Source organism: Ptychodera flava, chromosome 14 (genome assembly GCF_041260155.1).
Source record: "Ptychodera flava strain L36383 chromosome 14, AS_Pfla_20210202, whole genome shotgun sequence".
In the NCBI taxonomy this organism is placed as follows: Eukaryota; Metazoa; Hemichordata; class Enteropneusta; family Ptychoderidae; genus Ptychodera; species Ptychodera flava.
The window spans coordinates 31,660,212-31,688,206 of NC_091941.1; the positions used below are offsets into that span (position 1 = coordinate 31,660,212).

At 37.6% G+C, this 27,995-nt stretch overlaps 1 protein-coding gene across 1 annotated transcript in view; it reads right to left on the reverse strand.

Annotated features, from left to right (window-relative positions):
• Window positions 1-1,226: 1,226 nt before the first annotated feature.
• The window catches only part of LOC139150161 (HEAT repeat-containing protein 5B-like), a 44,426-nt gene continuing 17,657 nt past the window's right edge, over window positions 1,227-27,995 (reverse strand). Inside the window, 20 exon segments of the mRNA XM_070722345.1 lie at window positions 1,227-5,680; window positions 6,342-6,555; window positions 7,148-7,308; window positions 8,291-8,515; window positions 9,335-9,604; window positions 10,070-10,342; window positions 10,926-11,409; window positions 12,036-12,215; window positions 13,886-13,954; window positions 14,246-14,427; window positions 15,314-15,442; window positions 15,690-15,812; window positions 16,444-16,608; window positions 16,790-16,955; window positions 17,521-17,690; window positions 20,163-20,352; window positions 20,722-20,881; window positions 21,338-21,459; window positions 22,013-22,081; window positions 27,787-27,993. Of these exon segments, the coding sequence (XP_070578446.1) occupies window positions 5,352-5,680; window positions 6,342-6,555; window positions 7,148-7,308; window positions 8,291-8,515; window positions 9,335-9,604; window positions 10,070-10,342; window positions 10,926-11,409; window positions 12,036-12,215; window positions 13,886-13,954; window positions 14,246-14,427; window positions 15,314-15,442; window positions 15,690-15,812; window positions 16,444-16,608; window positions 16,790-16,955; window positions 17,521-17,690; window positions 20,163-20,352; window positions 20,722-20,881; window positions 21,338-21,459; window positions 22,013-22,081; window positions 27,787-27,993 (3,888 nt within the window). The 3' untranslated portion in view covers window positions 1,227-5,351.

Genomic DNA, 27,995 nt, shown 5'->3' on the forward strand with positions numbered 1-27,995 from the left:
TAAATAGAAACCAAATGGAATTTAAATGTGAGATTACAGTACAACATGATAGATTTAAAGACATGAAATGTACGTACGGAACCACGGCCCTTCCACATAACGGAACACAGCAAAACGAACTATGTCTGAGCATGGAGCTAGGTCCGGTTTGAGCTACAGTGGTACAATAATTCGCGCCCTCTATTGCCCCCAAAATGTTCGCTTTTGTTTGTGACCGGAACACGATTACTTCATATCCACTGGCGCGGCGCGGCGTCCATCAGCTGAGACAGTGTATCTTCTTCCCTGCCCCTGCACTGAAGTACGTTATCTCAGTGCAAAAGGGGGCATTACAAATTATTTTTCCTGAAAAGTCTTACCTGAAATATCAGATGCAAGCCTGTCTCTCTATAAAAGTTCTCTGAATATTAAGCTGAATTGTATTTGATCGAACCAGACTATCAAAGCGATATTCGATATTCTGCTTTGGGCTACACACAAAAAAAAATAAGAATAGCTTCGTCCTGTATGCCCTCTACGACCACCGATAAATTTTTCAATGAGTTCTGTTTTAACTGTTTGCTTAAAGTGGTAATATTTTTACTGTTATTTTTGTTTATGTCAGTCTACTACTGCCTCAGAATTTGAAAAAAATTGAACAAAAAAAAGACAAACTATTTGTTTTGATGGGATAGTGAGCTCTGGACATGATCACTTTACAGTGACATTATGGTAGATGGGGGAATGATAGGAATTTTGCTTTTGATCTCCTTTAATCATAGATAATGGAAAAAATTCAGGTTCTATTCTTTACTATGCAGACATGCTAGCCCTTGGGCCTTTTCTCAACAAAGCCCAGTAAAGCACGATTTGTTTAGTTCCTGGAAACACTGGACATCACTCTTTGGTTTTATATGCTGACAAGATCAACATTGTGTTTACGCTTTATCATTTATCTGGAACGCATGTTTTGTTTTGGAAATGTCTTCATGTGGGCACTTCAGAATTTGTGGTGCGTGTGTTTTAGGCTTGAAATGATCCGAAGAAATAAAATCTATGGTATGAGAGTATTCAAGCAATATTTTCAGCATTAGCATACCATGAAACAAAGCTTCTGTATACAGGGTAACTGGATATTTATATGTAGTGGATTGTACTATGTCACACTCTGGATGTCAGCTACAAGCAGTGCTCATTTATATACATGCACCTTAATAATGAAAAATACTCCTGTAAAACAATGCAACTTCAGTCTACTGCAGTGTGTATTTGGGATTCTGTCTTGGACAATTTTACAATACATTATTAAACAATGCTTAAAATTCTATTCACATTCGCTGAATATTCTGTTTGGTAATCTACATACCTTTGTATATGAAAAAGTAAACGGTAAAATGCTCCATTTAAATTGCTTGAATACATACAAAACCATTACATTTTTTTAGCTCTGTTTTCTGCCAGCCCAGAACCTGTTCTGCAATTTCTGTGCTCTGTGTTGCCTGAAATGTGAATCTAGCATTGCTTCATGAATTCTGGAATTTGAGCAAGATTTATTTATTTATTTATCCATCATCCAACAGGCAAACAATTACAGGACGAGGTACCCATAACCCACTTCCCAATGGAGCAAAGAGGAGTAAAGTGCCTTGCTCTCAAGGGCACAAACTGTTCTAAGGTCTCAAACTCACCATCCTCCGACTGTCTCTTACTCTGGACCTTGTGGGTCTCAAACTCACCATCTTCAGATAGCGAGTCCGGTACCCTAACCACTGCCCCATGATGGTGCGTTTACAAATAAAGATGTTCTATAGATAATGACAACTCATAGCTAGTATGCCCATGACAGCTGAAGTGTGCCGGGGAAGTGTGGTTCCAAATTAAGATAGTTTCGGCTTTGAAAATGAAAGACATACTTTAGCTCAAATCTTCCTCAATCTTTCATAACCATTCTCTTTCAGAATCAAGAATGAAAATTGGGGTCACTGTGCAAATTTTGGTACTGGAGAACAATCACCCAATATTTACCAATATTTGAAATTCAAAATGGCCACCCTCCCTGCGTTAACTGTATGGGGAAAAACAAAATTCTCAATTTTCACAAAACTAAGCTAGTGAAAACTTTATTTACTCCATAAGCTTCAAAATGAGCCCCAACAAGTGGTAGGCCAAATGAATTTTGTATATGTTCAATAGTTCTAAAATCTGTCCCCAAGGCGCATCCTACCTTAGGCGAACTGTCTCCTTAATTTGTAACCACTTTCTAGATTTCAAAAGTATATGAATGGTTTGCCTTGAAACTACTGCACCACACATCATCATGTAGCAACTCCATATAATGCTTCATATGCAAATCTGCTAAAAATTTTCAAAATCAGCTACATAGAGCTAGAGCGAACAGTTTTGAGTTTGGGCAACGCAGAACCTGAAAACTACAGGATAGATTCCGAGCTACATTTATCTCTACAACATAAACTTCCTTGTGCATTGTATTTTAAACATCAAAGAGTGTAAAAAATTTCAACAAAATAATTTACTTTTATATGTACAAAGAAAAGCAAAATTCAATAAAATCAACTGGGGGCTACACAAAGTGCATAGCGCAAATGAGAAATCCGAAAATTTTACCAAGGTGCTTGAGTACTTTTCACTTCATATGACAACATTGAGAAGTATTAATTATTTTTGAAAATTCAGTATGCTAGAACATTTGGAGTAACTTATTGAGTAACTTATTTGGAGTAACTTGAAGGAAAAAATGTCACTTGCTTGTGATATTTCACAAACTTAATCTACTCAGTCTTTTTTTGGCTTATAAACAGACTTGAAATAATTCTACATCAGGCAGTGAATATCACCCCTGTAATGTGAAGAGCATGACTTTTCAACTAACTTGTAAAAACTTTCACATTGACCAAAAATATAACATTACAATTACAATGTCAGCAGACGTAACCAAAACAGCTGCTGATTAAATATATGAATGAAAACAGTCAAATATCAAACAGACATCTCTGTAAATATATACCGGTAATTTCTCAATTAATATGGTGAGGTGAGAATATCTCTGTGCTGTGGAAAAAATGAAATGTCTGAAACTTGGTTAACATGTAATTCTCAGTACCTGAAATACAATTTGTCACTGAAGTGAGGCATAAAGTCTCAGGCGGTCAACCATATTTTCAACATTACAGATTTCTACAGGTAAAACACATATAACTACAGAAGCCAAAGTAAAATTTTAGGTTATACAGAAATTTCGCTCCAGAAGTGTTCAAAAAGATGAAAACATGCACGTTAAGCTAATTTCGCTAACAAAAGATTTTTTGCTATGAATACAATTGCATTTGCGTTAAAAGTATTTATCAGTTCGCTATCTCAAACGCTTGCTGTGGCTAGAAGTAGACTTTTTACCCACAACACATTTCAATATCATGCAGCTGGACCCCTTAGCACAAGACATAAGCTATTTAAGGTAGTGAGAATTGACTAGTACATCGGAAACATCTGTCCATGCTTGTGTAATATTACATTTCACAGTGACTACGTTTATTTGCATTCTGTTAACCCATTCATTTGAGCACTGCTAAGTCTGTGAATGATTAGAACAGTTGAATTGTAATCTTTATTAGAGGGAGATGTCAGTAATAAAGAAAGAAGCACACGTAGACAAGAAAGATTTGTGAAAAAAATGTGAGGAGTAACACAATGAACGTCCGCATGCAAGATAATATTCCTACCACAGAAACCATAATTTTTGGTGTTGTTTTACTTTATGCATGACTTTACACAGACTAGTTTTCAATTTTTGTATAAAGAGGAAGTAATGTGAACTAATAGCTCCAGTGTGGAATATCCACAGATCTACATCCTACTTAAAATGCATCTTTTAAACGAACTATGAAGCATTAAAGATGGCACTGGCAATATTTGCACAGATTACATGTATCACAAAATAATTAACATCACAAAAGATCATAGCACCACATGCAAAGTAAAATGGCAAAGTTCATATTTTCAGACAGACTATAAACATTTACATTATGTCATATATATATAAATTTGATTGTTCTTTGTGCTTTTAAGTACATGTCATATTGTTAGTTTAAAAAGTTCACTGCATTCATCAGAGTACCATTTTTTTGTACGGTAAAAACTCTCCCTCCAAAATTGAAATTCTGAAATTCAATACCCTGAACAAAATAAACTTGCACCAAAAGCTAACTGTTATCTTTTAAATCTCTCATCCCCCTTTCCCTGTTAATGGGCTCTCCCATTCGATTCAAAACAATGGGACGAAACACAACCTTATGGCGAAACGGGTACATAATTTGTAGTTATGCCTCAAAGACAAAATAACTCGAACTGCATCTGCAGATCTTGGCATCTCCACATCCTTTCAAATAACCTGACTTCACTGTCATATTCCGGAGTGCAACAGCTGACATTACAAGAATGCAGGGTTGATACCTCTAAAATATCTCACATCAATGCTAGTCTCTGTCCAGTATCATACTTTACAAACTTGAAATCAATATACTGATTGATGACACATCACACATGATTCTGCATGAAGTTTTCAAACTTCTTATCTTCAGCAGTTTAAATGACCGATTCCAATTCTTTTTTTCAGTCACAATTTTGCAGAACCAAACGACTTTTTTTCACTTCAGTTTTTTCTTTGGCCGACAGGCCATGAAATGCAAGACTGTTAATGTTGTTTGTCTGAATGTGTGTGTGTGCGTGCGTTTGCGTCCTTTCGATGTGATAGTCTCACCATTTCAACACAGTACACAATCGTGCACACTGTCTTACATGAGTATCTTTGAATATTTTGATCTTTTTGTTGACATTACTGTAGCCATTCTGAGTGGGTCAAACAGTACACAGGTACACAGGTATATACACCTGTGTTCATCTCTGAATGAAGTTTATGGTCCAAAGAAAACATGTTACACTTATCTATTCTCTTTGGTAATTTATCTCTATGTTACTGTTCAGCACCTATTTGCAGAGATTTTGTTTTTATTTTTTGAAAAAAATGATTATAAACTGAGCTGTAATCTACAAAGACTAGCAACAAATTGCATTTCATTGTAAAAAAAGTTGTCCCCAATTTGTAATTTATACATTGACAACTTGGGCTCAATGATTAATATGGACTTTCCTCACTCTCAGTGTAAGGTTTTCGTATTCATATATGGCTAAGAAACCAATATGAACAGCACAAACGCTATACAAAATGACAAAGTATTCAAACTTCGATTTCTGTTTCCACTCTGGCCCACCTCATGAACTTGCTTGACAAGAATAAACAAGTTTGACAAGAATAAACAAGTTCAGAAAAGTCCAATGAGTGATGCTATGATCATCAATTATCCAGTAAAATTCAGAAAGTTTGTTTTCAGTTTAATGCTCGGCTGTGATGGTTGTGCGATGGGTTTGGGTTTAGCTGCGGCGGCTGCAGCGGCCGCAGCTGCCAGTGACTGGTTGGCTCTCACTGCTGCTTCTAGCTTTGTCTTGAGTTCTGGGGCAGTGCTCATGATTGTCTTGAATGGAGTCGGGTACTGTGGACCGATCTTCATCAGTCGTTGAAGGGCGTAGTCGTGGAGCGATTGGCTAAACTTGGACGCGTTTGGCAGGGAGACGGAGTCCAGGAGAAATGAAATGAGTATGGGTACAAGTAAGGCAACCATTTGAATTCCTGTGAATCAACAAAATTGACAGAGTTAGTGTCTACACTTACGTGTATTCTATCATTGCATATATTTTGAGCATACTGAAATTACTAGCTCTGATTGCCTCACCCAATGGGTCGTTCTCATAATCCCTACATGATGTTGCATCCACTTATTTCTGGTGTTGCACATCATCCAAAAATGAACATTTTGTCCAGAGAAATATTCAATTTATTGCAGTAAAGTAACCGAAAAATGGTTGGCACTGAGTTTTAAAATCAAACTGGTGGATTCATACTAATGAAAATGTAATAATGTCAGGTCATAAACTGGTCATGAAAATGGTCAATAACACTGTTCCCAGTTACAGGTTTGTAACTAAATGTAGCTGCACGCATGCGACATCCAACATAGCTCCTTGAGATTTGGACAAATTTTGTCATTATATTTTGTAATTGTTGAATGCGTGGTTGTTGTTGCAGTTTGTAATCTGAGTATTCATTGTAACACCAGCAGTCACCCACTGAGATGTATTTTTTGTCATTCTTGCGCACGTAATTTCCAAAAGTGCAATCTAAAAATGTGGACGAATATTTATTTTTGCATATTAATGACAGAACGATGATGTAATTTACAGACGGCCCTATTGCCACAGCCAAATTAGGAAAATACTGACGTTATACTTACGATGTGACTCATCAGTAAGCGCCACTAAGTTTTCTAATGACTTTAGTGCTTCGATGACCACTGTGAACTGATCCTCATATTGAGATTTATTGCTACTGACTTGATGCAGGTATTCTACAATCTTAGGTCCTAATGCATGAATGTATGGAGTACTGACTTCTTTGCTTGGGTGCTGGAAGATGGATGTCAATGTTTGAAGGCATTTGACACGTACCTGAAAATACAAAATATCCCAATATGTGTTTGTCTCTCAACATATCAGCCAGGGGTGACTGAATGGTTGTGAATGGTATATTTGTGTGAGGAGGTGAGTTGTCAGCTGACTGGCATTGCATGCTGAAGGAAAGGTGAGTTTCACTGGTAAGTTGGTTGAGTGAATGATGCAATGATATGCCAATCAGGCATCCTGGCCATACCGGGATATGAAACTCACCATCCTCCAATCATGGATATGCTTGCCCTGGGCATTGTGCTTTAAAGGGAGGGGTTGTCCCATCTGCATCTGTGCGTATGGGACCCGTCTGTCGCTATACACAACGCATCTCAACAAATCCCCTGTGCATATCCTGCATATCTGAAATTTGAAAATGGTGGCTATACCAAAACTGGTGACCGCAGCCAAAGCAGCTTCACATAAACAAAGGGAAGCAACCAAAGTTTATTTTGCAAAGTCTTGCAGTGATTGGAAAGCTACAAAACTAGTTAACTATGAACATGCATAATGTATTGCCATGTTGGAAAGTTTGCAATGACAGCTATCATAATGAGATGGTGCCAAAAAATGACAATATCTTGAAGACACTTACCATCTGTTTCCTAGAGTCGAAAGCTGAGACAAAGAGATTGACAGTCTGTGATTGAAGCGTTGGAACAGTCGTCACTGATGTAGGAGCTGATAGGATAAAAACTGCCACAGCCAACATCACACTACTTTCATCTATTTTACTGCTCTCTTTGACATTGTCACCTAGACAGGAAAATAACACATGACTTTCGATTACCTTGTTTTGATATTCTCTTAGAGGTACAATGCACTTCAGGGACAAATTTCGACATCACAATTTTTACAATACTTATCTGCTATGCTACTTTTGTGGGGTCACTTTGAAGCTAGTTGAGTAAATGAAATTTGGCCATCTTATTAGAGTGAAAATCAAAAATTTTAAATTTTCCCTGTAGAGTTAGCATAGGGATAAAGATGTACAATGGCTCTGCAGATTATATATGATTAATGGATAGTCGTTATTTACAGCAACTTAAGGAGTATGAAACAAGGGCTATTCTCTACCTGATTGGCTGTTTTTAAATTATTCAATTAGAACATTAAATTTAAGCCAATCAATTGGCTAAAATCTTCTGAGGCACTGCTCATTAGCCTAAATTTAAGGTAATTTGTTTCTCTGGTGTCAAAATTTGCAGAAATTTAACTTTTATTTTCAAGGTGCATACAAATTGAATGATGTGCATGACGTAATGAACAACATTAATTTTCAATATGCATTAGTACAGGTTGCAGTTGTAAACTGTTGGCTTTCTTTTGACAATAAGTGTGAAAGTATTGACTTTTCCATTCACCAGTCAGTTTTCATGAGAGAAAGGACAGTCAAACTTATTGTTAAGAACTGTGTTGTGAAATGCCAAATAAATTTTACTTGTACTTTTCAAACATGATGAATATTAATATTCCGATAATTACTATGAGCACAAATTAAATCACCAAGTCTTTAAATATGGAAACATGTGTACAACGTGTAAAAATGTGTAATTCTTGTCAGGTTCAGAAAATATCTCTATGCCTTGTACTGAAGCAATTTAGGAGGAAGAAACTTGCTTCAATTATTTTAACTGTTGGTAGTATAGAAAGTCCAGCAGCAGATATTTCCTCTTGATACTGGTCACACTCTGTCATTCTATATTAACTGTACTCTACACAACATCCAACTACCCACCTTGCTTTGGCAGGTCAAGAACTGTTGCTAACGCACTCCTCAGAAGACTGATCCACTCTTCAGAACACTGGCTATTGTGAAGCAAGTGAGATGACAACAGACTTTTCAGAGACTGTAGTGATGTTGCCACTGGCAGTGGGACACTGGCATCTCCTGTTGAAATGGCTGTCTCCCTGATGACACCAGTCGTCAGGAATAAGATAGTCGGAAGTATTGATACACTCCCTGTGTGAAGAGGATTGATTTCTGATTTTACTGACACGATCTCTTTGAAGTAATTCAGGGTCTAAACACACAAAGCCCTGCCATTCACTGGGACAACGCTGAAGGAATTCATACATTACACTTTTCTGTATTCTACTACAGAAACAATAATATCGACAACTATGTAGATTGTATTTAAATTTCATCACATACCTTGTAACCTACTTACATGCATGTGCGTACTTCAAAAAAAGGTGCTTTGGACAAAAAATTGCAACTGTGTTTATGGCCAAATTTCATTTTCATTTTCAAATTAATTTTCCTATTTGTATCACAGGAGTCTGCATATGTTATTATGTCACATCAAAGGGTTTGACTATACATAGCACCAGATGCATGCATCTTATCATGTCAATGATATCTAATGCTACTAGTGCAAATATATGCCAAGTATATCAGTTAGAATTGTATCTGCTGACAAAGACTAATTATCAATGGTGCATATTCATGTACCTCTCATCATGCACTATGGAAGTCAGTAATCTCCCTGAGACCATGACAAATGTACAAGGGTATGATATAGATTTGTGACAACTCTGCCTCACTCAAAACACAACTAACGGTACTTGCTGTGCACAGAGAATCACAGTCTGGTCTTTATAAATGCACTTTTTTAATGAATATCAGTCCAAGAATACCTGACACCTCAAAACTGTGATGTTTTGCAAAGTTCTAGCTAGTATCGATATTGCCTTTTCCTGCTTTGAACATCTGATATCAAAATACATACATACTTTTTTTACACACAAGATGTTATTAGTCTATAGAATATCTACTAACCTGATGGAGTGCAAAGGTCAGGCAGCCTGGCCATTACAGCCACTGCCTGTGACACCAGCTGATTACTCTCTTCTGAAAGCTGTAGCCGTTTACCAATGCTTTGAATTGTTGAGCTTGGCATGGATGGATTGAGAGCTGGAATCTGTCTGATGAGTACACACAGACACACTTCCAACACAGCAAAGACCAATGATTTGCCAGGTAGAATCTCACCATCATTACCACCTTCTCCTATACCTTTGCCATTTTTGCCCTCATCCTTAGATTTTTCTGCAACAACAAAACAGGAGATTCATTTCACCCTTCCACCACCATGGTTTGGCCCAAACCCATTGTTATCAATGGTGACTGTGGACCTGTTTACTGGGAACTGGGGATGAACAGGTTAATAAGCAACAACGTTTACATCTCCAGCACAACAATTTCAGTATTTAAGCAGTAGTCCTGTATTATATCTTTCTTTCATATGTGTCTTTGCTTTTTTCTAGTTGCTTTCTAATCCATTGAGCGTTTGTTGAATGATGAAAATGAAACCAGTTGAATAAAACCATCACCTGTTGGTAGTTATCATGATCTAAATTGCTAACGGAGTAAGTTGCCATTTCATGCATACAATGACATTTTACATTTGTACTTGGCCACCATATGGCAGAATTGATGGGTTATTCAACATACAGAGGACAACATGATCATTTACACTTTCCACAGGTCAGATGGATCATCTTCTCTACTTACCAAACTCATGTTTTTGTTTCTCAAGATGTTCCTCAGCTGCCCTGATGACTTGTCTGACGACGTCCATGACAAGTAGTTGTATGGACGGCATCTCTCTGGTCAGTAGGAGTCTGTGCAGAACATTCAGCAGTTCTATTGCTAGTGATTGGTCTTCTCCAAGTTTGTTACGCGGCAATGATGAATCTAACATGATGTACAATGCCTTGAGACACTTTATCACTGTCTCCAGTGGCTCTGATGACCTTGGGTTGCAAAGTGCTTCTACACAGATACCTGTACAAATAAATGACAGGATTTGTTTCAGCAAAAATCAGAAAAACATGATGGATTATCTGGTAACACTGCACTGTCCAAACCTGTCAACTTTTAAAGTAAATCCATATGGAGGTATCTCATTAATAGGATATTGAGATGGACAACTGGCCATATTTGATTCCAAAATTGACAAGTAATTATTATTTTCAAGTACCGTAATAGTCCAAGTCATAACACAACAAAACATTGAAAGGCACTTGCTGATGGATTTGAAACATTTCAGAAATGAGAACTTTATGACCCTGTAAATGTAACTTTTACACAATTTGAGCTCCTGATAAATCCCAAACTTGTACAGTCAAATCGAAATTTCAACTCTGCCTGTACAAGTGTAGGCTGCACTGTGATTTCTCGAAAGTGAATTCTGGTCAGGACTAGAATTCAAATGTAAAAATGGTGCATCATACACATATAGATGCTGTTAGTGTCAAGCAAAACAGTAGCGTCAATATGCTTTGGGAAGTAGAACCAGTACTTGCAATTGACATACAAAACAAACCAAGTGGAAAAATCATCAAAAGTTGCTGATGTATAAACTTACCTTGAATGAGATAAAATCTGTCTGCATTTATCTCATCTGGTGTTTTCTCTGACATTGACATCCCCCTTTCTGACATGGATGACATGGCACTATCGCCAATACTGCCCTCAATGCCTGAACGCTTGTCTTTCTTCTCCTTGTTAAAATTGGCAAAGCCCCTATCATTCAACCACAGGGCTGCAGCATAGAGCATGGGTGCCCATGACTTCCTGTAATGTGGCCTAGCACTGTCCATGGTCTCTGCATTGTAGAATGTACCGCCCTCTGGTGGCAGCTGACTGGAATACGCTTGCGGCAGTGCTAACAAGGCATGGTCACGTAGAGCAGCTAGCCAGTGCCTGCTGAGTGATGTTAACTCGGGCTGAACTAGTGTCAATAAACTTTCTGTGGGCTTATCTTCCTCATCAAAATTGTTGCCATTGGATGCACCCGTTGCAGTCTGATTTGAAGAGGGCTGATCTTGTTGCATGGCAACAATATATACCTAGAATAGAAACACAAAAAGATGGATTTGGTAGGGTAGTTGTATCTTAATGAAAAGTCATACACAACAGTAGTATCTTACATGAAAACTGCATCAATGAAAATTCATGTATGCACTGATATATTAACTCGTAAAATCATGAAATACATGTGATGGATAGCCATTGTTAATCTGACGTCAAAATCTTGATTAGTCATTTCAGTCTCATTTGAAAGACATTTACTTTTCACAACACAGATTGAATGCTACAGTGTTTTCCTTAGTGTTATGCAAGTAAATCTTACAAAGGTTAGAAATTCATTCTACATTAGGGTTGCCTTGGTATATCAATAAAATCATACTACAGGACATACAGCAGTGCTGCCCTGCTTCCAGTAACATGAATCTATATTCTTAATAATTTCATTGCCAAAAAAAGGTACATTGATTTGGTTGGTAATTTGACATCCATCATTGTAAACAGATACTCTTCCTTTTGTTGTAAATCAGACTGACTTAAGATATCCCTTGGAAACTATTATGAGTGTTTCTCACTATTTTGGTACACATTTTGTTTTTGGAGGGTCTATGTTCTTTCCAAAGAAATAACAGTTAAACAAATGATGAATTGCACAATGTGACTATACCTCAGCCCATGCTTTGAGAACAGCTAGCTTCTCCATGGTGGTGGCACTCTCACTGTACAACATGGACGATGCTCCTTTCCCAGTCTTTAGTTTGGCCAATGATGACACTAGAAGTTGATGGACACGTCTCAGATCGTTCAAGTCATGGGCACAACCACTGCCGATCCATGCACTTGAAACCTGAAACAAAGTTACATGATGATGATGTTAATGATTTCCCTGCTGTACGATTTGTTGATTCATGGCTAGCTACAATATACATACAGGAGAGTTGAGGCTACACTTGGTTGAAAATGGTATAGATATCTACACTTTCAATTTCCCTATACATTCATTGCACTGTTAAATGTACATTACTGTCTCAAAAGAAAGCACTTGATCATATGTCAAAGTCTTCTATTTATTTGCAATAATATGTACATTTTATTGCTGAAAGGAATTTAAGTTCTGTGATACAATATGTATATCACACAACAGTCCTTTGTACTGATACCATACTTGTCCAAGTATAAGCCCTAATTTGGCAACACAAAACTGCAGTTATACTAGGGGAGGGGTTATACTCCAGCAACTCATGGTATCTGCAATAAATGCTTAATTTATGCTAATTTATGCATGGTTATTGAACACCACTTGAACTTTCAATCACTTTGAAAAATCGACTTACATCCAAAGAAATTGTGAAGGACAAAAAATACCGCAATTTTACGGTGTCGCTCAAATTTGATCAGAATTGGTATGGGTACCAAAGATCAACAATAAATGTTGTTTCTATCTGTGAGTGCAGGAAAATTCTACGTTGATGTTATGACAATGATTTCTGCACAGTACAACCAGAAAAACAACAAGAAATATTTAAACCAGAAAACAAGAATGATAAAAGTAATTAAGGTCTGAAACTTTAGGTACTGGAGGTCAACTTTAGCAACATGCATAGCAGAAAGCAGGTAGCCCCCCTTAGTTTGATCATAGACGGTCTTCCTCCCCTCTACTGACGGTCTTCCTCCCCTCTACTGTCTATGGTTTGAGCAGGTCTGTTAATATGTAACAGTTCATAAACAATGACAGGAAATGACTCAAGTCAGTGGAGTAAGCCTGTTTCAAGCCTGTTTCAGAATTTCGCTTTTTCTTACCTCATTTGCACATTTTTGACACTGATGTGTTCATTTGAACAAATTCACATCTCAACCCCTACATCTACCTGTACACCAAATACTGAGACGGTAGCTTTGGCGGTATGGGAGCCTTTGTGTGTGACGGACATACATCCGCACATACCCACAAATATACAGACGCCACTTAGACTCATCATATAAGCTCTTTTTGGTATTTATATATAAAACCAAATATGAGCTAAAAATTACTGATAAAATTTATATTCTCACGATCTCATGAGCTGGGATGCCAAGATCACATTGATACTGATAGACTGACTGTGCATAACTGTATCTGAAATACAGGATCCACACACTCAGAGTCACTTCAATTTCAAGGACTCTTAAGATTTTGTTCAGCAATATTCAAGGACTTTTAAGTCAAAAATGCCATTTTCCAGGTATCATGTTCAAAATATCATTTTTACGATATCATGACTGATCATTTATTGACTTTTGAAAATCATAAGTAGCTTATCATTTTCCAGGCCTTCAAAAGACTGTTTCAGTTTTCTGGACTTTTCAAGAACTTTCCAGGCGTGTTCGGATCCTGGAATGGCTGCTCTGTCTAGTAACAGATCCTGGAAATAGCTACTCTGCCTAGCAACGGATCCTGGAAATAGCCATTCTGCCTAGCAACAGATCCTTAAAATAGCTCCTCTGTCTTGTAATGTAAGGGACAAAAGCAAATCAAACCTGACAAGCCATTGCTGTGACATCTGGAGGTGTATCTGGAGAAAAAGCTGGTCTCAGGGCAGCACCAACCTGCAATAATGGAGAAAAAAAATACCCTGTATAACTTACTTTAAACTTATATTTTAAATGTTTGGTATACTCGAAGAGCAGATTTCAAGAATATATGAATCTTTATACATGTACATAATGTCTGTGCCAGAGATTTTCATTCAACTTGTTCAGCCGAATATAACAGAATGCTGCCATTTGTGTGATGGTTGTTAGGTCTATACACATGTGCAAATCCCCTTGTGTTTGTGTGTATGTGTGTATGAATGGAGAGACTTAATGAGCCAACTTGAAAACTGCCAGTATCCATACCTGTGCTTGGAACTGCTCAAGGATGAAATGACCAAAGAACTCAGGTTCTGGAACTTTAGCAAACTTGTTGATGACATCTTGAAGTAGTTCTAAACCTTCCTTTCTAAGTTGATCACTATCTGAAGTTGCAGCCATGAATGCCATGCGTACCAGGTCAGACAGATGCAAGACCAGGTAGTCAGCTGAAAACAGCAAATATTACATTTTACATTACCATAGGTGATGAAAATGACATGATTTTAGCAAGTGTGACCTGTTCAAGGAGAAGCAGTTTACAAAATGTAGATGTGAATAAAATTTGGTATTATTGGTGCAGTAGCTTCCATAGAATGACAAAACTTAAACTGTGATACAGCTTACAGAAATATATGTGAAGTACACATGCAGCAAAGTGATATTTGTCACAAGACTGTAGCTGGTACACTAAAAATTACTGAAAATCCTAGGACTTTCCACCAGAGTGATATGCGATGGACGGCTACCTCAGTAGCACAAACGTTTTTATACAATACACATTTTATGATCACATGAATGATTTTCATTAATCAGCGGTGGCTTATCAAGTATGCAGTGGTCAATGGAAGATTTCTTGGAATCTTTTGGGGTGCAATAAAATTCGAGGACTTTGCAAGAGTGTACTCATCATCCTGCAAGACAATCTTGGATAAAATATATACTCTAGGATCTGTCATACTGATGTCAACACAAGGTTGCTGTGACAAAATGTGTATGAGTTAAAAATGTTAAATTCTTTGGTGGCATTTCAGATGATGGCAAAGTTACACATCATCAAAGTTCAAAAATACTTCTGTTAGTCTTGAGTTAATCAGAAGGACATGAAATTACTTCAAAAATTCATGCTACTCAATGTCATTGCAAAAACAAATTCAAAATTTGCATGACATAATAATTAATTTACATAAAATGGCTGATGGTTATAGCTTGAACATATCTACAGCTGTGCACTCACTTTGTTGAACATTGGAAACTAAACTTGGCTACACCAGAACAAAGTAAAACATTACCCCACTGAGTTTCCCATCCACGGAATGATAGATCTAAACCTACCTTTCTCTCCACTTGACTTCCTATCTCTGGCCAATGCTAAATCAAAATGCACAGTGTTACCGTCACACACTGAAATGATTCTCCTCATACTCTGTGTGGCAAATATTCTGGTCGGCCAACGTGGTGCAACTGTAAATTGGAGAATGACAGAATAAATTGTTATATTAATCACTTGTAGTGTACCATCTAACAATAAACATTTCTTAACTTTATGAACACAGGTTCATACACTAAAAGCAACTTAAAAACTTTTAAAGAGCAAATGAATCCTGTGTGAACTATTGTCTATACCATGTGCAATAAAAGACAGGTACATGGTCCTTTCATTGCCCATTTGTACAAATAAATACTCTTCTATCAAAATGTACAAGTTTACCTTTAGGATGTGTGACTACCACATCAGCCGCTTTGAAAGTCTCCACATCATCACCTCCCTCATCCTCTTTATCATCCTTATCATCAGCAGTTGACTCTGTCTCTTGTCCAGGGGTCTTTAGTTCTGAAATCATTGGAACCAAAATGATAGACCATGAAAAAATGTCTCAACACTTTCCATTTTTTTTAACTGATGAAACACTTTTTCACTCCAAACATTATCAGTAAATATGTATTTGAAAAGGTAACAATATTGGACATCACAGTACAGTGATGGTCATTGCGAGTTTTGAGCTGCAAGTTTTTGTCCTTTAAAAATAGACCAAGCCATTACAACAAACAATAGGGAGCTCAGGGTTCATTTCTACCTTGATTAGAAAACACATTAACCACAAATTTGATGGGATATTGATCTGAACAAAACACATCAATTTTCCTCATGTGACATTTCCACCAAAGAAAACAAGCAACATTTTACAGCAACATTTTACACTTTCACATTTGACTCTGAACCTTTTGATTTCTATGTTTAAGAAAATTGGTCCCCCTCAAATCATGTAAGTGTTATCATATAAACTGCTAAGTAGAACTAGACAAACATAGTTTCGTCAAAGATTAAGAAAGCACTGCATACTTTCAATAAATCAGAGCTCTGGGCCCTTTTGTGGGGCAGAATGAATGAATGGATGAAATGAAAGCCTATATAAATGCATAAGTCATACATTTTGGCATGTTGATGACAACTTATATCTTACCTGTAGATGCCTGCAATACATTCTTACAGAGGCTAATCCAGTGTGTCAGATGATCTGCTGCTAGATCTTGTAACATGCTGGTCAGAGTATCATGGATGTCCGATCTCAACTTGTTGTCTGTTTCCGTGTCAAGCATCTGGAACAGCATACCTTCCAAGCCAGTTTCTGTGAAAAATGTTATGGAACATAAGAAATTTGGACTGTCTCTGATTAACTATGTTTACTCTATATATTCAGCATAAGATTTGATGTAACTTTCTTCTTTAATATATTATATAGCAGTATTTTCATACAATCTGGTGTTACAGTTGTAGCTGTTGAGTAACTATGTTTCTATTATACATACCTGTGATAGAGATAGTATTGGCATCATCTGGGTTACTGTCCAGTGTTCCCTCATTGACTAACGTCATCGCATGCTCACACACTTCTCTGGCCTCGCGTTGTGATAGCTGACGAAGACATGCCACTGCCGACTGCCGTAGCAACAGGTGCCGACTTTTCAAAGTATTCTGAGAAAATAAAATTGGTGAAACTGAGGTAAGTGTCGATTGGCAATACATGGAAACCTATCAACTGTATCCCATTTCAAAACCATGGTGGCCAATATCTGTATGGTAGGTAAAAGGTCGCACAACAAAAAGATATCTTCTAAAGGATTAGTGCCACTGGTATAAATTACAGATCATTCCAGACCTACCGGTTGAACTTATATGCATATCTCTATGTATCATAACATAAATTCCTACATAATGTCATAGGTCACCTGAAATGGCCTCTCACAATTTAAAGAATGAAAACCACACCTGAGGATATGCAGAGCAAGAAAAAAAGTAATGAAACAAAGGGGAAGTAAAATTAAAATAACTATCATGACAAATATCGGAAACTTACAGATTATAAGTACCCGTCCGAAAATTCCAGAGACGAATTGTGCTTACTATTTTTACCAGGACATAACAACTGATGCATGTAGTACATCACTGTATCTTTTGGCCAAAGGAGCAAGAAATACACATTCATACATGAAAACCCAAAAGTTTCAAATTATCTCAAGTTGAAGATTCTTATACTTACACATAAGTGAGGTACAAGAGTTGATAAGTTGACATGTCTTGGTGCAAACATATGCAGCTGTTGAAGACATGCAATGGCTTCAGCTCCAACTAATGAATCTCGATGATCTTGCATTATGGCACAACCAACTAGGCAAGACGATCGACACGTTGAAAGTGTTATTGTGTTGGCTGTTAAAAAAGATAATGAGTAAAATCATCAGTGTCACTGGTATACAAAACAATGCAGAGTTTTTATACTATTTGCTAGTTGTTCAGGTGATTAAAATCCCGGCACCTTTTGTAATTGAACACTTTCTAATGATTTAAAGAATGTAAACATGACACATGGTGATTATTTGCAAACATAATCTTTCCACAGAAAGTTGATCATGTAAAAATTTCTGTCTTAGATTTAGTACAGAGCAAAGATTGGATTGATATTGGATGGTTAGAAAAGTTACACACTAGTAAGGGTAATCAGACGAAAGCTAAACATACTCTGGGTTTATACATGTATGTTTCCCTTTGATTATGGTCAGATTACTGGCACAAGTGTATGAATATTGATCAGAAATATGACCAAATCTACGTTCTACAACTATATACAGAATATTGACTAACTATGTCAAGGTGTAGCAAGACTGTTAAAACAGTAATTAGATGTCAATGTGCAGTATTCAAATAATTTTTCTGTCATTGTTTGCTGTCCCTGTTTTATGTTTAGAAAATTGGTCCAATCATAGTTGACAAACATCCCTTGTTACAAAACATAGGGCCAACGTCCCTGAAGCTACTATAGACATGGATACAAAATTAAGTATTTCCTGACTGAATGAAATTATCCCACTAAGGTCATCCTAGGGACATGTAAACCAAATATTAAAGCTGTCTGACCAGCGGTTTTGAAAAAACAAGTGACTCAACAGTTGACAGAGCTCTGCTGTGTTATGTAGAGAATAACCTTTGGTGACACATGTATTGATGAAGAAGCATATCTTTGATAGCTCATTTCAGGATGGCCTGACCAAAAATGGAGAAAAATTCCGTAAAAATACAGATTTGCATATTTCATCAGACTACATTAGTCTATAATAGCAAATAAACGAGAGTTAATTACATTCTAATTAAAGTGAACAAGACTTGCTTAAATCAAGATTTACGTCATAAAAAAACAGCATATCTGTCAGGTTATAAAGAATCTTGAGCTGGTTATCTTTAGCTGGTTATCTTTCAATATCAGTATTTTCATCCTATTAATCAAGCACATTTTAACTTTCAAATTAACATTGTAAGTAAGTTCTGTTGAATAAGTTGAGACTGTAGCTACTCAGAGAAAGCACACTGAAGAGACAAATGTTTGAAACTTAAGAAGTTCAAGGTCATCAAAAGCATTATAAAGAATCATGTTACACTTTCATTGCACTGTTTACACAGATTGCATAATTGCTATAAATAGCACATGAGGAATCTTACAGCCAAGCTTTACCATAAAAACCCTATCACTTTGACCACTCTTTTAACTGACCGCTCTATTTTTTTCCTCAAAAAGTAACCTTATTTTATCCTAACCAAGTCAACCATAAATGGAAATTAGAACTTTCTCTATCTCTATTTATTTGACCACCCTATCATGACAAACAATTATGAGCAATTTCTTTTAGATAACATAAATGGTGGTTCAGAATATATCAAAGTTGGGATTCAGGAAAGTTGCCTTTACATGTTTTAATCCTCCAAGATGGTAAGCATTTCACTATGAACTGTCAAAAAAAGTTGAACTTTCTGATAATTCCACACTAAAATTATTTTGGCTTTGATGATTTCCTAATTAAATCAATTATTTAAAATCATATTAATTATTTTTTTCTGGGTGAATTGATAGGGTTTATACAGTACAAGAATTACATACAATGTAAGTCAAATTTTGACCAAAAATGACCAAAAAAATCCTTAAAAATACACATTTGCATATTTCATCACAATTTGAACAAATCTAAGTTGGGTTATCCCTAGGGACCTGTATACCAAATCACAAAGCTGTCTGACCAGCGGTTATGAAGAAGAAGATTTTTTACCAAAAACACCTTTTTTGGCATTAATTTGCCCATTTTCAACAATATCAAAAAATTAAAAAAAATAGTTTCTCAAAATCATATTTTTCATCTACACAACAAATATCAAATCAGTAAGTACTGCAGTTCTCGAGATATTTGAGTGGACGGACGCCTCACAAACGGACAGACATACATACATACATACATACATACATACATACAGACTGACGCCGGACGCTGGATGGATACCCATCCCAATAGCTTCTATAGACTATAGTCTATAGTAGCTAATAAACCACATATCACTGGTACTTGATACAAAATACCCTTATCATAAATTCCATTCTTTTTTTCATCCAAAACAGAAATGCGTCTGCAGTGAGTCATTCAGAGACCATGAAGACAGACTGACTCAACAATACAGACACAATAGCGGAGAGACAGGCCACATGTCCTTAAAGACTGCAACTCATAAACTGTTTTGACACTTTGTCTGACCATGAACTTGAATTTCACCTTTGCTTTCACATTAATGAAAAATCTGACTCCAAACTTCAACTGATATTTGACTCTCTTTTCATGGAAACCATGAGATGTCAAAGCTTACACTGTAGCTCTGGTCCAAGCGTTGTGATGAGAGCCGCCAGACATCTGCCTAAACATTGGTGAACTTCCACAGTTGACGGTGGCACAGTGAGTAAAAGCTGAAGACACAATGACAGCGTAGGTTCCACATAGCCACGGAACATGGGACCACCAGAGTCAGCTATCAAAGCAAGTGCATGCAACGACCATACCTGTAAGATGAACAAATCAAGTTGCTGCAATGCTATTCAGATTTTATGGTCAGTTAACATGATTTAATTTTTCTAAATTGATTTTTCTAATGTTTGTCTGACAGTTAATGACAGACTGGGACAAAGTGACAGACTAGAACAAGATGTAGAATATATGCACACAATTATAGATGTGCATGGATATACACAATTCAGTATGTGTAATAGCATATCAAATAACATTTGATACACATAACGTTTACAGATAAACAATTACAGGACGTAAATACAGAACAAAACAGACATGTATAAATGCTAACAGATCCTAGATAAGAAAACACTAGTTCTGTTACCATGAAAGAATTTTTTGATCTTTGATTTGAGACTAACCTGTACTTGTGGTGATGAAATGTCTTGAGCTAAAGCTAGCAGTATACTAACACTAGTGTTGAGATGGTGACCAGCACCCATCCCACCTACATATCTATGTAAACACCCTAATGCTAAGGAGTTTCCAGTACGAGATACAACATCACGTGCTGTCTTCAGTCTGAAAGAGAAAATGTGAAGATGTGATGACTTTAGAAATTGTTTCATCATAGGATTAAGTTCAGTAGTGTGTATCAGTACATATATGTATCTGTGTTCAAAGTCTTCATCAGTGTTCAAAGTCTTCATCTACAGTGCTAGCTATGTGAAAGAAACTTTTTTTTGCCAAAAACTCCTGTGAAAGTCAGTTGACCAAGAGAACAGACCAGTGCAAAGTTGCAGGGTGGCCTTAGTCATGCATTGATTTTTGCAGCATATTGGCTTGGTGTTGTGTTGAGGTCTTAGTCAAATGTTGATGTGCCGAATGGGAGTCTGGCCAACAGTCTAAATTGATCCATCCTCTCAGCTAAGTAGTTTTTGGAGGGAGCTTTTGAAAAGATATCTACTCCCCGGCAAAAGTACAAAGTAGAAAACACAGAGGCTGCATTACAGGGTTTGGTGAGAGTTATAGTCTTACCTGTCAAAACATGTCTGAGCTGTTTGAGCAATGAAGGAACTATCAGCAATGACCTGGGCCATTCTACCCACAGCCTCACCAGCAGCACACCGTAATATGGGATTAGAATTGGTTAATGCACTCTGCAAATTAATAGAAACATGATAAACAAATTGTTTTTGGTCAGATTTTTTTCAATTTTGAATATGTCTTCCAACAGCACCATTGGAGATTACATCACACACACTCTGATGACAATAACCTCTGACAATGCATGTACATACAGGTAATAAACTTCAGAAAAATAAAGGCTAGGCATAGTTCTGGGCACATTGTTCTTGTAGGAAAGACTAAATATGTATGCACCTTCCTTCAGTTTACTGGGTATGAATACGGGGTAACTGCTAGCCTGGTTCTCTAAGAAATTGTGGCATTATACAAATTCACTGGAATCATGTTTTCCATATTCTGGGACATGGAGACAAGAAGAACAAGACCATGTTTCAGGAGTTACTTCATGAGAATCAAAGTTCATACACAATATTTCTTTATAAAAAGACAAGTTTCACAGACTCTTATTGGATATATACAGTATTTATCTGTTTAGCTATTTTGATAATACACGTCCCTCTGTATATGGTGTCTTAAAAGACATTAAAGATGTGAACAGCATAGTGAAAAAAACCTCTGACCTACCATTATAAGGCTATTTGCTATTTTCTGTACATCTGCTGTTTTCAGCCTTCCCTTCACATCAGCCAAACCCTGGAAATTGAGAATGTAAATAATAAATAGCATTAAGGATGATAAATACCAAATCGTTCATTTTTCTGTCAAATTTTCAAAATTCTCTGAGAATACGCCTTGAAGTAAGACCCAGAATTGAGATGTGTCGCCAGTTCAAGATAAGGAATGGTTTCCGTGTAATTCACGATTTTTAAAAATCAAAACAAATGCACGTGGCTATCCCGGTTAAACCGGGGAGCTTTTGTAAACATTGTGGACACATTTGCATTGCTATTTCCATAATCCATCTTGAGTGACACAACGTTGCGTTGCACTAGCTAATTTACATAATGACGTGCTGTGACTTTTCCAAACACCAGGATTACTTCCGTCTGTAAACAACAAGTCATCGTTGATGACACAGTCCCCACTTGTTAATAATGGGTACTTTGATTACATGTCCTCAGAGAGGATAGAGTCCTCTTCATTAATTAGGTCTGTGATAAAAATACTTTGATACAGATGGCGCTCAATGGCCAAGAATGAGTTCCATGGTGATGAAAACATAAAACCAATGTAGGCCACCATCCTAAAGTTCATAAAATGAGTCAACTAGGAATTAATCAACAGGATGTTGCAAAACATTTTTGCATACAATTCTAACACTTAACAGATTATCACTGGTACCATATTTCATAAAGTTTGATGCAGTATTTACAACACTATGAGATCAACATCTGTATCAAGTTTCATCACATTTGACGTTGTATTAATTTGTGGCTATATCACCCTAATTAGGAAAGTTCATTACTTATGCAATTACAAATTAATTAAAATGACACTGATAAATGTCTTTTTCAATGTTAAAGCAATGTGAGCTTAACATCGGTTAACATCTGTATAAAGTTTCATGAATTTGATGCAGTACATATTTCTTGACATATCAGCCTACTTACGAAACTTCAATAATTGACATGTTACTGCTACATGACGTGAAACAAATTGACGAGCATATGCATGAAATAGGTCAATGTCAACTTTGAATGATACTGGTGGAAATATGTCCGAGTTATGGCTCTGTACATGAAAACATCGTAATAAAATGGCTGCCTAGCAACCATATTGGATCGTATCACATAAAAAATCGATGTACATATGTATGACATAGGTCAATGTCCTTGTACCAACTTTGAATAAAATCAGTTGAGATATGCCTGAGTTATGCCTCCGTATATGAAAAAATTGTAATAAAATGGCCGCCTAGCGGCCATATTGGATTGTATCACAAAACAAATCGACGTGCATATCTATGAAATTGGTCAATGTCCTTGTAGCAATGTTGAATAAAATCGGTTGAATCATGTCTGAGTTGTGGCTCTGTACATGAAAAAATCATAATAAAATGGCCGCCTGGCGGCCATATTGGATCGTATCACAAAAAAAATTGACGTGCATATCTATGACATTGGTCAATGTCTTTGTACCAACTTTGAATAAAATCACTTGAAACATGTCTGAGTTATGGCTCTGTACATGAAAAAATCGTAATAAAATGGCCGCCTGGCGGCCATATTGGATCGTATCCCAAAACGAATCGACTTGCATCTGTATAACATATGAAGTAATCCTTGTACCAAGTTTGAATGAAATCGCTTCTTGCATCTCTGAGATATCTGTGTGAACGGACGGACGCACGCACACACGCACGCACGCACGGACATGACCAAACCTATAAGTCCCCCCGGACGGTGTCCGTGGGGACTAATAAACCGTAATTAAATGTTTGTCGAAGCCTAGTCCAATAAACAAGTATTCGTACAGTTCCAGACATAGTCTACACCAGAGAGCAAGTCATTTTTCTTAGTGTGGTCAAGACATCGTGTCAACGACGATTTCTCAGCAGTGCGACGTTTTATCACTCTTTGCTTAGGGTTGGTCGGAGCCTGCACACGCCGCTTTACGGTGGTTGACGTCTTTTTCGCAATGTTACATAAACAATTACACAGTGTTCATTCTAGGATTTACAAACAACGGGCCACTGTTGGCCCCAACTCCTGTTCCAAGGGGGCCATTTTAGAAAATTGGGGGGCCATCATCATCACACATGTAAAAACCTTGAATTTTCTGCAGAAAATACAATAGTCTATCAAGTCAAGAAAAGGAGAATACTAGAGATCCCCCCCCCCCCCCCCCCCCCCCGTAACCAACCAAGCCTACTGCAAAGTTGTCCCTTGTACGTACGCAACAGGCCCAATAACGGCAACAGCAAACCGTTTGGTTTGATTCAATTGTTTACGTAACTTATGTGATGAATTATTGATATGTCGGACTTGAACAACTGTACAAATTGCTAAGGACTGTGATTTTGACTGTGAAAACGATCATGATCAAAGCTTTAACACTGGTAGGATTTCTCCGGGAGTGGCCCTCGATTTGCACGCATCGACAATTAGGCTACTTATACACTGATATAGCACGAGACTGTAACCCGTACGACCTAAATAAAGTGATCGATACATCAACTTTTAAACATAACTCGTATGTATTAGCAAATTTACGATCATTGGTTCTGGTCAAAGGGTTTTACACAGCGGTGTTGTTCAATGCAAAGACCTCGCTACTCTGGAAAACGAGATGTGTCCGACCTAAAATGTGTTGCTCTTCAAAACGATCATGCACGTTTTCCTTGCAGTGTTCAACGTTTCGTTTGTACGGACGGTAGATGTTGCAAACGCTTCAATTTAAGGGACTGCCCGATCATCCTGGGTTCATCAACTATACCGGCGTTAAAAATCCGAGTGTCGACTAGCTTTCCACCTTTACGCAGCGGCCAGTGCCGTTGTTTTATATGCTTATTCATCGGCCATGTGGCCATGCCACATGCGTACGGCTCCAAAACACCGTTGCCCCTACATAAGTCCTTTCTACCCAGCTTCCTATGTACCACCATATATGCTGTAGTGGGTATTTAATTGCAAAGGTTGATAGGTAACTGAATCGTTTTACATGTCACACTATGACTGAGGTAATGACCTTCGGGGAGCTACGCGAATGTATGAACTACGTGAACCAAAGGGGATTCAATCTCCGATGATGACGATGATGATGATTAAATATTTAAAAATGAAGATAAATAAACATATATTTGGACTCAGTAAATTTGTTGTTATTGGTGTTGTTATTGTTGTTGTCGTTGTTGATACTATTTGCAGAAAAGAACAAAGTATGCGCTGCAAATTTCAACACAGCCTAACTATACATGTGCGTCGCAAATTCAATACAGCCTAACTATACATGTGCGTTGCAAATTCAATACAGCCTAACTATACATGTGCGTTGCTGCCTAACTATACATGTGCGTTGCAAATTCAATACAGCCTAACATTACCCAAGGGGTGTCACTTCATTGCCACACACTTTTTTTCGATCGCCAAAAATGCACCTAGCATGCATCGAAATCGGTAAACTTCGACGTAGGGTCTCAATAATACTCCAACATTTTTACCTCTTACCGATGAAAAGTCGAGAAATCAGCAAGTTTTTCAGCGTATCTGGACGTCTCTTACATTTCAGATTTAAAAGGCGCGGCGGTGTATTGAGTCACGTGGGCGCTTTTCAAATCGAACCAATAGCAGAGCTGAATGGACCAGCGTGAAAACCCGAAGGCAACGTAAGTTTCTCACATCTTTGGAAAGAACGATCTCTTGCTGCGGGTGAACTGGAACTGTTAAAGTTACCAGAATTTCGTATGCAGACGCACGCATAGTCTTCCAAAGACGTGAGAAACTTACGTTACTGCCGGGTTTTCACGCTGGGCCCATTCGTTCAGTATGGGCTCTGACCCTACATCGAATTTTACCGCTCTCGATGCTTGCTGGGTGCATTTTGGCGAGCTCTGCTATTGGTTCGATTTGAAAAGCGCCCACGTGACTCAATACACCGCCGCGCCTTTTAAATCTGAAATGTAAGAGACGTCCAGATACGCTGAAAAACTTGCTGATTTCTCGACTTTTCATCGGTAAGAGGTAAAAATGTTGGAGTATTATTGAGAAGGACTAATGTGCTTTGACCCTACGTCGAATTTTACCGATTTCGATGCATGCTAGGTGCATTTTTGGCGATCGAAAAAAAGTGTGTGGCAATGAAGTGACACCCCTTGGGTAATGTTAGGCTGTATTGAATTTGCAACGCACATGTATAGTTAGGCAGCAACGCACATGTATAGTTAGGCTGTATTGAATTTGCAACGCACATGTATAGTTAGGCTGTATTGAATTTGCGACGCACATGTATAGTTAGGCTGTGTTGAAATTTGCAGCGCATACTTTGTTCTTTTCTGCAAATAGTATCAACAACGACAACAACAATAACAACACCAATAACAACAAATTTACTGAGTCCAAATATATGTTTATTTATCTTCATTTTTAAATATTTAATCATCATCATCGTCATCATCGGAGATTGAATCCCCTTTGCGTGAACTCTGCGTGATCGACCCATTCATATAATGTTGCGCCCTTACTGGCGCGTCAAACGTAGAAATGAGGGCCATTCGAGATTTTATTGCGCAATAGCGCGTCCTAGAATTAACTCTGCAATTGGTGCGATAGTACGCTATCAAGTTTACGGTTCTGCAATGTCTATATAGCGTGTGAGGGGAGTGTGATCTGGGGAACGCAAACAAGCTTATCTGCATATGAATTTAGGACACGCCCGCTATCAGTAATGCTGCTGACGTCATTGTTTTTCCCACTGAAGCCATTCGCTGTGGCGATGTGTCGACGCACAAGGCTCCAAAAATTGGTAGTTTTCCGCGATTTATTTTATTTTCCTGGGACTTTTTCTCTGAACAACTGTCATTCCCGGCCGACATCATTACTTGGTAACAAAGTATTTCCGTGTTGAGGCTCGTGCACGTCTAATTATCAAATGCCGTAGCGTAGAAGTATCAAAACATGTTTTTTGCGTTTTTCTCGAATTGAATGTGTGAATGAAGTACCCTTCTTTGGCACCTCGTCAATTCGCGCTCACAAACACTAGCTGCTTGAAATTCACACCGTCCATTGGAAACATAATGAACTCAAAATCCGTGTCTGGGATTTCCTTTATATGCCTTTGTTATTTTTTAATGCGCTCTTAAAGGTGTTGGACGAAGGTGCTTTTCAAGGAATTTTAATTATCACGCCATAGAATTTGAATGGAGCCTCCGAGAAAAAATCGCAGACACGGTTTTGAAGGATATTGTCAAGGCTTGTCAATGAAGAAATTCCAACCGGAAATCTTGCAGCGTGTTCGCATAAGGCCGGGAAAACCGGTTTTTGGAAGGTTCAGCAAAACGCTTGTCACGTGACTCTTATGCAAATAATGACCGTGCACTGTTCTTGGTCGGATAGCTCTATATCAGGGCTTTCAGAAAATGTATACTTTATTGGGGTTTGGGACATGTTCAATTGAGAAAAAAATAAAAATCTGAAAGTGTCTAAAAGGTATTTATCATCCTTAAGGTACTTGACCTAGTGATTATAATACCATAATGTTAAACTGACTAGGAAATTGGTCATCATGACTAATTGTAACCATTCAACTCACATTTTCTATGTACAATGGATGATAAAATCAATATTTTACCCTACAGCTACCACTCATTGATCAATCTGCCTGTTCAGTATATCAGTGTTGTCCATCCATCAACACATTTACCCAAGCTGTGACTCAGCAAATCCACACACCACAGATCTCACCTTGAGAGCGCTAAGTACTGCAGTAAAAATATTGATCTGTACAGCTTGCTGACGTATTGACTTGGCTTGCTTTATACATTCCCCAAAGTGTTCCAGCATCTGATACCTGTGTTTGTGTGCTACTCTTGGAAATACTTTACCAAATAGAAGAACAGAAGCATCAATCACTGCCACTCCTAGCGGTAATGGACCTGGTACTGCTTCACCCT